Raw genomic sequence first — 11948 nt, 5'->3', positions numbered from 1 at the left:
TCACAATAAAATCACTCCTTGATTCCTTCAAACCAGACCTGTCAGAGGAAAACCAAACCCATAAGTGGATCAGCCCCCAGGACAGAGGTATGGGACCAATGGAGGTCAGAAAACCCGGAGGGAGCAGAATGGTAATGGCGGGGCACACACAGACACAGCCAATCCCTGAAATGCAATACCAGTCAGCTCAAAGTATTATTCATCAGAGCAGGGGCAGAAATTTTGTATGGATCATGCCTTCTAAAGTTAAATAAAAGTAGATAAGTGAGGTTCTATTTTAGTTACAGAGACCCCACTAATAAAGAATACTCATAACAGCTGACAGCTCTTGAGCATTAGTGTTAAGAGCTTTATAAGGATTATGTATTCAATTCTGAAAATATCTCTATCATTCCTCTTTAACTTAAACTTATAGAAGTGTGATTCATCAAAATTCATACCATCTATTGCAAAACTAAGTTAGGATCTCTCTTGCTCTGAATCTCTGTTCTTAACCATGACAGAAGACTCTTATCCATTCCACAAAACTATGCTTTCAAAAATAATACATGAAATCATCTCCACAAAGCAAAATTCTGAAAACCAGGCTCCCAGCATGAAAGACCAACTAGGGTTATTATGTTTTAACCCAAATAATGTATCTTTAATACATGGTGAATTTTCCTTTTGAAGGAAAAGACAAAAAGAATCAGACCAGACATGACAAAAATTAGAAAGAATAGGAAAAGAAGATGAAGAATAAATATTCACAACCTTTCTGTGTTACCAGAACACTTCATTTTTCCTGTGAAATCACAAAAGCAATTAATATGCATTGCATGATTTATAAAGAATTGAGAGTTCATAATTCTCATAGTTTCTGCAATGCAAGATACTTTCAAGGAACTGTTGTAGTAAGGTGATTCATTGACAGGATAAGTTTGCAAGCATAACTTATACCAATATGGCTTGAGATATGCATATAGATCACTTGTTTAAAATCTTCTGGATAATTTATTTAAAATGCACATATGCCTGTTCTAGAGCTATATCCTGGAAATGTGCACTTCAACAAGAATTCTAACTAACTCTGACACAAAATTTTGATTACAGACAATAAATTAATCTGAATGGAATATTTTTATAATAAAAATAATATAGTACCTGAGCCTTAATTCAAAAGGTTTATATACCAACAATATCATCCTTTGATGTATTCATCGTATAGCTTACAATCTTAAATATTTTAGTCTTTTCTCTTAAGTAGTTGAAGAATAAAATAATTTTACATTTTGTGATTGTTTCTTCACTAAAATTAACTTTTGACCCAGAGTTTCTTCATAGCATTTTTCACCTCTGCATTCCTGAGAGTGTAGATTAAAGGATTTAACATAGGAGTTATCATGGTATAAAACACAGCCACAGCTTTATCAGTGGGGAAGATAGTCACTGGGCGCAGATACACAAATATGCAGGGCACGAAGAATAAGATAACTACAGTGATGTGAGAGACACAGGTGGAGAGGGCCTTACGCCTTCCCTCCAAGCTGTAAGACTTCAGAGTATATAGGATGACCGCATAAGAGACAATCAGGAGGAGAAAGTTTAACAGGCAGATGAACCCACTGTTGGCAGCGACAAAGAGCCCGAGGGTACTGGTGTCCATGCAGACAAATTTCAACAAAGGATTCAAGTCACACATAAAGTGGTCTATGACGTTGGGGCCGCAGAAAGGTAACCAGACCGTGAAGAGGATCTGAATGGTTGCATGGACAAAGCCTCCGGCCCAGGCCACCCCCACCAGAAGGTTGCACACCTGGTGGTTCATGATGATCCTGTAGTGCAGGGGTTTACAAAAGGCTACATAGCGGTCATAGGCCATCACTGTGAGAAGAATAATTTCAGCAGCCCCAAAGAGATGCTCAGCAAAGACTTGTGCCATGCATCCACAAAAAGAGATGGTTTTGTTCACAGAAAGAGAGTCAGCTAGCATTTTAGGAGTCATAGATGATGAACAGCAGCCATCTATCAAGGACAGGTAAGTCAGGAAGAAGTACATGGGAGTCCCGAGGGCCCTGCTGGTGCTGATGGTGACCATGATGAGCAGGTTTCCTGCCAAGGTGACCAAGTATACAGTTAAAAAGACAACAAATGAAAATTTCTGAAGCTTCATGTTTGGGGTCAAACCCAAAAGGATGAACTCCGTCACATTATTCATCCTCACCATGAATTCAGTTTATGTTGCAGGTGACCATCCTGAAAAATAGAAAACCAGACTCCTTCTCAATAAAAGGATTTTCACTTAGTGAATAAATAAGTCCACAGCTGGCTTATTGTTTTCTAGTCTATCATGTAGGAAGAACAAGCACCAAACCATGTTAACCATTTCTCCAAACGATAATGTAGGTGTATTTATTTTGTTCTTTATACTTTCCTGATGTCTTTGAATCTTCTATAGTAAAGACAATTGTGTAGTTTTTTTTATTTTTTTTTTTTTTATTTTTTTTTATTTATTTATTTATTTTTTTTTTACGTTTACATAGGGTAATGATGTTTATTATATTTTTCCCCTCCCCCCCACCCCTCCCACCCCTCCCACCCCTCCCACCCCTCTTTTCCCTCTACACAGTCCTTCTTTCCTTCATTCTTACTGCTCTCCTTAGCCTAACTCTAAACCTAACCCTAAACCTAATGCTAGCCCCTCCCACCCCCCATTATATGTCCTCATCCGCTTATCAGCGAGATCATTCGTCCTTTAGTTTTTTGAGATTGGCTTATCTCACTTAGCATGATATTCTCCAATTTCGACCATTTGCCTACAAATGCCATAATTTTATCATTCTTCATTGCGGAGTAATATTCCATTGTATAAATATGCCACAGTTTCTTTATCCATTCATCAACTGAAGGACATCTAGGTTGGTTCCACAATCTGGCTATGGTGAATTGAGCAGCAATGAACATTGATGTGGCTGTATCTCTGTAGTATGCTGATTTTAAGTCCTTTGGGTATAGGCCAAGGAGTGGGATAGCTGGGTCAAATGGTGTTTCCATTCCAAGCTTTCTGAGGAATCTCCACACTGCTTTCCAGAGTGGTTGCACTAATTTGCAACCCCACCAGCAATGTATGAGTGTTCCTTTTTCACCACATCCTCGCCAACACCTATTGTTGCTTGTATTCTTGATAATCGCCATTCTAATTGGGGTGAGATGAAATCTTAGGGTAGTTTTGATTTGCATTTCCCTTATTACTAGGGATGTTGAACATTTTTTCATATATCTGGTGATTACTTGTACATCTTCTTCTGTGAAGTGTCTGTTCATTTCCTTAGCCCATTTGTTGATTGGATTATTTGTATTCTTCGTGTAGAGTTTTTTGAGTTCTTTATAGATTCTGGAAATTAGCGCTCTATCTGAGGTATGGTTGGCAAAGATATTCTCCCACTCTGTAGGCTCTCTCTTCACATTTCTGATAGTTTCCTTTGCTGAGAGAAAGCTTTTTAGTTTGAATCTATCCCAGTTGTTTATTCTTGCTTTTATTTCTTGTGCTATGGGAGTCCTGTTAAGGAAATCTGATCCTGAGCCAACAAGTTGAAGATTTGTACCTACTTTTTCTTCTATAAGATGCAGGGTCTCTGGTCTGATTCCGAGGTCCTTGATCCATTTTGAGTTGAGTTTTGTGTAGGGTGAGAGATAGGGGTTTAGTTTCATTCTATTGCATATAGTTTTCCAGTTTTCCCAGCACCATTTGTTGAAGAGGCTATCTTTTCTCCATTGCATATTGTTGGAACCTTTGTCTAGTATGAGAAAATTGTATTTATTTGGGTTTGTGTCCATGTCCTCTATTCTGTACCATTGATCTACCTGTCTATTTTGGTACCAATACCATGCCGTTTTTGTTACTATTGCTTTGTAGTAGAGTTGAAGATCTGGTTTTGCAATACCCCCTGCTTCGCTCTTGCTACTGAGGATTGCTTTAGCTATTCTAGGTTTTTTATTCTTCCAGATGAATTTCATAATTGCTTGCTCTATTTCTGCGAGGTACATCATTGGGATTTTAATTGGAATTGCATTGAATCTGTATAGAACTTTAGGTAGTATAGCCATTTTGACGATATTAATTCTGCCTATCCAGGAACATGGGAGATCTTTCCATCTTCTAAGGTTTTCTTGAATTTCTTTCTTTAGTGTTCTGTAGTTCTCATTGTAGAGGTCTTTCACCTCTTTTGTGAGATTGATTCCCAAGTATTTTATTTTTTTCGATGCTATTGTGAATGGAGTAGTTTTCCTAATTTCTCTTTCTGAAGATTCATCACTTATGTATAAAAATGCATTGGATTTATGAGCATTGATCTTGTAACCTGCTACTTTACTGAATTCACTTATGAGTTCTAAAAGTTTTCTGGTGGAATTTCCAGGTTCCTCTAAATATATAATCATGTCATCAGCGAACAGGGATAGTTTGAGTTCTTCTTTTCCTATTCGTATCCCTTTAATTTCTTTGGTTTGTCTGATTGCTCTGGCTAGAGTCTCAAGGACGATGTTGAATAGAAGCGGTGAAAGAGGGCATCCCTGCCTTGTTCCAGTTTTTAGGGGGAATGCTTTCAGTTTTTCACCATTTAGAATGATATTAGCCATGGGCTTAGCGTAGATGGCCTTTATAATGTTTAGGAATGTTCCCACTACCCCAATTTTTTCTAGTGTTTTGAGCATGAAGGGATGCTGTATTTTATCAAATGCTTTTTCTGCATCTATTGAAATAATCATGTGATTCTTAGCTTTAAGTCTGTTGATATGGTGAATGACATTTATTGATTTCCGAATGTTGAACCAACCTTGCATCCCTGGGATAAAACCCACTTGATCGTGGTGCACTATCTTTTTAATATATATTTGTATGCGATTTGCTAAAATTTTGTTGAGAATTTTTGCATCGATGTTCATTAAGGATATTGGTCTGAAATTTTCTTTCCTTGATGTGTCTCTGTCTGGTTTAGGTATCAGGGTGATATTGGCTTCATAGAACGAGTTTGGTAGGGTTCCCTCCTCTTCTATTTCATGGAATAATTTGAGGAGTATTGGAATGAGCTCTTCTTTAAAGGTTTTATAGAACTCGGCTGAGAATCCATCTGGTCCTGGACTTTTCTTTGTTGGTAGGCTTTTGATGACCTCTTCTATTTCATTGCTTGAAATTGGTTTATTTAAGTTGTGTATGTCCTCCTCGTTCAGTTTAGGTAGTTCATATGTCTCTAGAAATTTGTTGATGTCTTCAAGGTTTTCTGTTTTGTTGGAGTATAGATTTTCGAAATAGCTTCTAATTATGTTTTGTATTTCACTCGTATCTGTTGTGATGTTTCCTTGTTCATTCCGAATTTTAGTAATTTGAGTTTTCTCCCTCTTTCTCTTTGTTAGTGTGGCTAAGGGTTTATCAATTTTATTTATTTTTTCAAAGAACCAACTATTTATTTTATTAATTTTTCCGATTGTTTCTTTTGTTTCGATTTCGTTGATTTCGGCTCTGATTTTAACTATTTCCTGTCTTCTACTACTTTTGGTATTGGTCTGCTCTTCTTTTTCTAGTGCTTTGAGCTGTAGTGTTAACTCGTTTATTTGTTGATTTCTACTTCTTTTTTTGAATGCACCCCATGAAATAAATCTTCCTCTAAGTACTGCTTTCATAGTGTCCCAGAGATTTTGATATGATGTGTCTTTGTTCTCGTTTACTTCTAAGAATTTTTTTATTTCCCTCCTGATGTCTTCTGTTATCCATTCATCATATAATAGTGTATTATTTAGTCTCCAGGTATTGGAGAAGTTTCTGTTTTTTATTCTGTCATTTATTTCTAATTTCAATCCATTATGATCTGATAGAGTGCAAGGTAGTATCTCTATCTTCTTGTATTTACTAACAGTAGCTTTGTGGCATAAAATATGGTCTATTTTAGAGAATGATCCATGTGCTGCTGAGAAGAAAGTGTATTCATTCTTTGTTGGATGGTATATTCTATATATGTCCGTTAAGTCTAAATTGCTGATTGTGTTGTTGAGATCTATAGTTTCTTTATTCAATTTTTGTTTGGACGATCTATCCAGTGGTGAGAGAGGTGTGTTAAAATCGCCTAGTATTATTGTGTTGTGGTCTATTTGATTTCTGGAATTGAGAAGGATTTGTTTGACGTACGTGGATGAGCCAATGTTCGGGGCATAGATATTTATGATTGTTATGTTTTGCTGATTTATGCTTCCCTTAAGCAGCATGTAGTGTCCTTCTTTATCCCTTCTGACTAGTTTTGGTTTGAAGTCCACATTATCTGAGATGAGGATGGATACTCCAGCTTTTTTGCTGTGTCCGTGTGCATGGTATGTTTTTCCCCATCCTTTCACCTTTAGTCTATGGGTGTCTCTTTCTATGAGATGTGTCTCTTGCAGGCAGCATATTGTTGGATTTTTCTTTTTAATCCAATCTGCCAGTCTGTGTCTTTTGATTGATGAATTCAGGCCATTAACATTCAGGGTTATTATTGTGATATGATTTGTATTCCCAGTCAATTGACTCATATTTGTTTTTGACATGATTCGGTTTCTCCTTTATTTGGCTATTCCTTTAGGCTAGCGCCTCCTGTTGCTGATTTGCATCGTTGTTTTTCATCTCTTCCTCATGGAATATTTTGCTGAGAATGTTCTGTAATGCTGGCTTTCTTTTTGTAAATTCCTTTAGCTTTTGTTTATCATGGAAGGATCTTATTTCATCGTCAAATTTGAAGGTAAGTTTTGCTGGGTATAAGATTCTTGGTTGGCATCCATTTTCTTTCAGGGCTTGGTATATGTTGTTCCAGGCCCTTCTAGCTTTTAGGGTCTGGATTGAAAAATCTGCTGATATTCTTATTGGTTTCCCTCTGAATGTAATTTGATTCTTTTCTCTCGCGGCCTTTAAAATTCTGTCTTTATTTTGTATGTTAGGTATTTTCATAATAATGTGCCTTGGTGTGGGTCTGTTATAATTTTGTATGTTTGGAGTTCTATAAGCCTCTTGTACTTGGTTTTCCATTTCGTTCTTCAGATTTGGGAAATTTTCTGTTATTATTTCATTGAATAGATTGTTCATTCCTTTGGTTTGTTTCTCTAAGCCTTCCTCAATCCCAATAATTCTCAAATTTGGCCTTTTCATGATATCCCATAGTTCTTGGAGATTCTGTTCATGATTTCTTACCATCTTCTCTGTTTGTTCCACTTTGTTTTCAAGGTTAAATATTTTGTCTTCAATGTCTGAGGTTCTGTCTTCCAGGTGTTCTATCCTATTGGTTATGCTTTCTATGGAGTTTTTAACTTGGTTTATTGTTTCCTTCATTTCAAGGATTTCAGTTTGTTTTTTTTTCAGTATCTCTAACTCTTTATTGAAATGATCTCTTGCTTCCCATATTTGGTCTTTTAACTGTTGATTGGTGCGATCATTTAATGCCTGCATTTGCTCTTTCATCTCCTCCTTCAATGCCTGCATTTGCTCTTTCATCTCCTCATTAGCTTCCCTGATCGTTTTAATTACGTACATTCTGAACTCCCTTTCTGACATTTCTTCTGCTCTGCTGTCATTGGGTTTTATTGATGTAGTATCTAGGTTTGTTTGGGACATTTTCTTCCCTTGTTTTCTCATAATGGTCAGTTGTCAGTGGGACCCTGAGATATTGCAGTTTTCCACTATTGGCTTATAGTGTCCCAGTAGATTTCCAGTGTATCACCTCCCAGCCTTCAGTAGCCTGATGTCTTGGAGGAATCTGATAAAGCAGCTCATTCGAAGAATACTGCCCCTAGCCCCCTACTGGTTCCACGTTTTGGAACTGGCTCTGTGCGGAAATGCTCTCACTGTGGGCCTGCACCGTGCAGCTGGCCGTGTGGAAAGAGCCCACTGCCGGAGTGTGGAAGACTACCTTGGGAAGACTCAAGCTGCCCTGCCCGGCTCTGCTAAGCCACCTCTATCTGGGCCTGCCACCCGGGCTGAGCTTTACCCAGTGGGCAGACTCACCCGTGGCTCCACTTCAGTCCGAGTCTCTCAATGCCTCCCCTTCTTAACTCCTGGGTTCTGGAGCGACCGGGGGTGCAGTCTCCCTCTAGGCCGCCATCTTGGATCGCCCCGTGAAGAGAGCCCGCAGCCGGAGTGGGCAGTGCCGCCTGAAGAGGTCTCTGGCTGCCCTGCCCTTATCCCTGAGGCTGACTGCAGATCGAGGCTCTCCGCTGGTTCTTTGCAGGAGTACACTGCACTGCAGGGGCTCCGGGACTCGGAGCGTGCTCTGTTCAGACAGGCTCTCACTAGCGGGCCAGTTCCATTCCGAGAACCTGGAGAAGCTGGCTGTGTGGGCGGGGCCCACCGCCGGAGTGCGCAGGACTGCCTGTGGATGACTCTAGCTGCCCTGCCCGGCTCCGATAAGCCACCTCTATCTGGGCCTGCCACCCGGGCCGAGCTTTACCCAGTGGGCAGACTCACCCGTGGCTCCACTTCAGTCCGAGTCTCTCAATGCCTCCCCTTCTTAACTCCTGGGTTGTGGAGCGACCGGAGGTGCAGTCTCCCTCTAGGCCGCCATCTTGGACCGCCCCGTGAAGAGAGCCCCGTGTAGTTTTTTTTAAAAAATAAGATAGAAAAAAAATACTATGCCTCATGTTTCAAGAGCCAGTCAGTGATGTGGCTTTAACAGAGTAGGCGGATATACTTACCAGAAAAAATTGTTGTACTAAATTTCAGTCCTACGAAAACAACTGAGGTACACACATAGATCCTTTATGAGTTATCCTTTTTCCTACTTCGCCACCAGCAGCTTCTCACCTTCTTCAGTACTTCAATGGTGCTACTGTGTTTGTCCAAGCCCAGGAATTGTACATGCTCCTCTGTCTGTGTTCAAACTTTGAGTCTTTGAAGGCGAAAGTCCTCTCTCACCACAATGAAACTCACTTTTTGGTATTCCTAGTGCTGGCCAAAATGTAAACATTCATAAAATATTTACTGAGAGAAGAAGAAAAGAGGCAAAGGGGAATTAAAATGGAATAGAGAAATCAAGAGGAAGAAAATAGTAATACATTAAAGTCAAAGAAAGAGAAATCAGTTTAAAATCCAGACATTTTGGAGTCCTGAATCTAACCATTGCTAACAACATAATATGTACTTTATAGCTCTGTGCTTCATGTTTTATCTATTAATCTAGAGGTAAATGTACCTTACCTATGTTTAGGACTGTTATAAAGATTAAAATCACTTTCAATGTAGTGCTATTGTTGTTGTATGAATTACTGTTCTCATGAAAGTATCCCTAAATAAAACTAAAAATTGTCACTGAACATTTTTGAAAGGCAAAGAATCTGAAAGTATAGCTGCCCAAGTGAAGGGAACAAGAGAGATAAGGACACATGTCAAAAATAAAGAATAAAACAAATAAAAAGAGAAAGAAGGAAAAGTATCCTTAGCATAGAAATTGAATTATTGTTCATTTTGTTTTCTCACTTTGTAGGAGTAGTTGCTCATTCATTTCATTAATTTATTTGCTAAAGCCATCTGCCAAAACATAGAAGATATAATCCTTCCAAGTTTGACTCTTTTATGACTGAGTATGGAGATTTCCAGAAAATATTAAACCTAGATCACTATTCAGATAAATGCTTAGTTGATTCATCTCTGTATCTATGGTGATGCCAATATTAGAAGTTACCAAACATTTAAAGAGAGTGCAAGAAAGGGTATGTATAAAGAAGGAGCATAAAAGAGGAAGGAGTGGAGAAAACAAAGGAAAGAAAATAAGAGAGGAAGGAGAAGAAGGAGAAAAGGTGGAGCAAAGTGAGGAGAAAAGAGAAAGAGGAATAAGAAGAGAAAGATGGACATAAAGTCGTGTAGGGAAGATGCATTTTTATGTAGATGTGTCACCAAATTTCAAAGAAGTGTTCATTTGAAATCCAAAATTTGGGGGCTGGAGCTGTGGCTCAGTGGTAGACTGTTTGCCTGGCATGTGCGAGGCACTGGGTTTGATCCTCACCACATAAAAATAAATAAATAAAATAAAGGGATTGTGTCCAAGTACAACTAAAAAAAAAAAAGTTAAATAAATCTAAAGATTTTATCAAATTTACTTGCTAACTGTGGCTTTCAGGATTAGTATCAGAAAGAAATTGCTGGTGTATAAATGTCATAGATTGTTCTGGTTTCATAGATGAAAACTACTAAAAGGGGCTCATTTTTTTGCACAACTTAATATTAAAATTATGAACTGCTAACTTTTCATCAGTGGGTTCTTTGCAGACCCAAAAATACTTAAAGTAGACTGTAATAGAATTTGCTTCATTAAGAAGTATGTGCAGAATAGTTGTCGTGTTAATTTATTGTAAAAAATAAAATCAGCATTTCCAGAAAAGAAAAGCCTGAAGGAAAATATAAAAGAAAAGTATTGTTCTCCTACTTACTGAGGATCACCCCAATCCTTTACCTCTGGAACTTCTCAATTTGGCCTCAACTTGTTCTGATAATAAATCATACACGTTGACTTCATGTTTAAATGGAATCTGGATTTTGAAGGGAGTGACTTGGTTTCACCAGGTGTGGTCCATTCCCGTTTCTATGGGACTCATAGAAATCTTAAGAGTTTTCATAATTTTTGTGTGGAACTTGAGCTCACAGCCTTGAGTTTTGCCCTAAGAACTAGGTGGTCATTGCCAAAGCTGGGAAAGCAAATCCAATTATCTAACACCAGTAACTAATAAAAAGTCCCTTGGATGAGAAATCTTCTGAAACTGGTTCTTACAAGTGTTTTTTCAGGCATCATGGCCTGGTGCAGAGCCACATATTTTAGCATTTGGGACTCAGGTTTCCTTCTCCCAACACTGTTCTCTCTGGACTGCCTGGTAGAGGCAGTACCTTTGAGATAAGTTCTGCCCAGAAATGCTCACTTCCTGGCCTGCTGAAGTCCTTAGATTCTCCCAGTTCAGGTACACGAATTTTATACAAGTGGGCAACTCCCCTGACACTATTTTCCCAAAGGAAAAGCAGTTTTTAAGAGCCTTTACCAAAAGGTGGATCACTCACCCATCCTTCTACTGTCTCTCTGCTAGTGAAAGACCTTTTGATAAAAGTTTGACTTCATCTGAGGGACTGGAATGATCCATCAGGCTGCAGTCAGAATCTGAGTGATTTATCTTTTTCTTTTTTAACAAATATTCTTTTACTATCTTTCCTATTTCACAGATGAGAAGACTGAGGCACTAAGAATTTAATTTGCCAAATATTAAAAGTGTGTAGGGGGCAGAACTAATATTTAAATTTAAAAAGTCTGCCATCAAAGCCCAAATAGTGACTCTGGACTCAGGATGCAATGCAATAATTCAACTATTAAAAAAAAAAAAAAAAAAAAAAAAGAGTAGTTGGACTGGAATGTTGCTTAGTGATAGAGTGCTTGCCTGATAAGCATGAGGTCCTGGGTTCAATCCCCAGCTCTGCAAAAAATAATAAATAAATAAAAATAAAAGAGTGATAAGCTCTATAACAACAGACATGGTGCTCTATGTCCATGCAGTGGGAAAAGGCCGAACTTGGGTAAAAGTGAGAGTCTTCAAGAAGATCTTCCTGAGAAGTGATAATCAAGTTAAAGCCTAAAGATCTCCTCCAAGGCCTGGGTGAGAAAAGTCAGGTGGTGCTGGGGAAGATAGACAAGTTTGATGAACAGCGCACAAGGTATCTGTGGGAGAGCTCCAGGTGCATTTGTAGTCTACTCTGTTTTAAACTCAAACCAATCAGCTGCCTTTTTCCAAAGGTATGTCCAACTGCACTATAGACTTTCGTCGTCACTCTCAATTAACAGAAATTACTCAAAGAAAAAAAGCTAAAATACTTCAGGCAATAGGAAACCCTAGTTGTATCAAATTCGCCAACACACAACCAAAGACTGCACAGTAGAAAGCACACAGACATTGAAACATGCAGAGCAGTTTCTCAGAGAAGC

At 38.5% G+C, this 11948-nt stretch overlaps 1 protein-coding gene across 1 annotated transcript; it reads right to left on the bottom strand.

Annotated features, from left to right (window-relative positions):
* Positions 1 to 1294: 1294 nt before the first annotated feature.
* Positions 1295 to 2206, bottom strand: LOC124959340 (olfactory receptor 4C12-like). Its single transcript, XM_047517859.1, has one exon. The coding sequence runs from the start codon at positions 2204 to 2206 to the stop codon at positions 1295 to 1297; it is 912 nt and encodes a 303-aa protein (XP_047373815.1).
* Positions 2207 to 11948: the final 9742 nt, after the last annotated feature.

The sequence above is a fragment of the Sciurus carolinensis genome, chromosome 11 (assembly GCF_902686445.1).
Source record: "Sciurus carolinensis chromosome 11, mSciCar1.2, whole genome shotgun sequence".
Lineage (NCBI taxonomy): Eukaryota > Metazoa > Chordata > Mammalia > Rodentia > Sciuridae > Sciurus > Sciurus carolinensis.
This window is presented reverse-complemented; position numbering and strand designations above follow the sequence as displayed.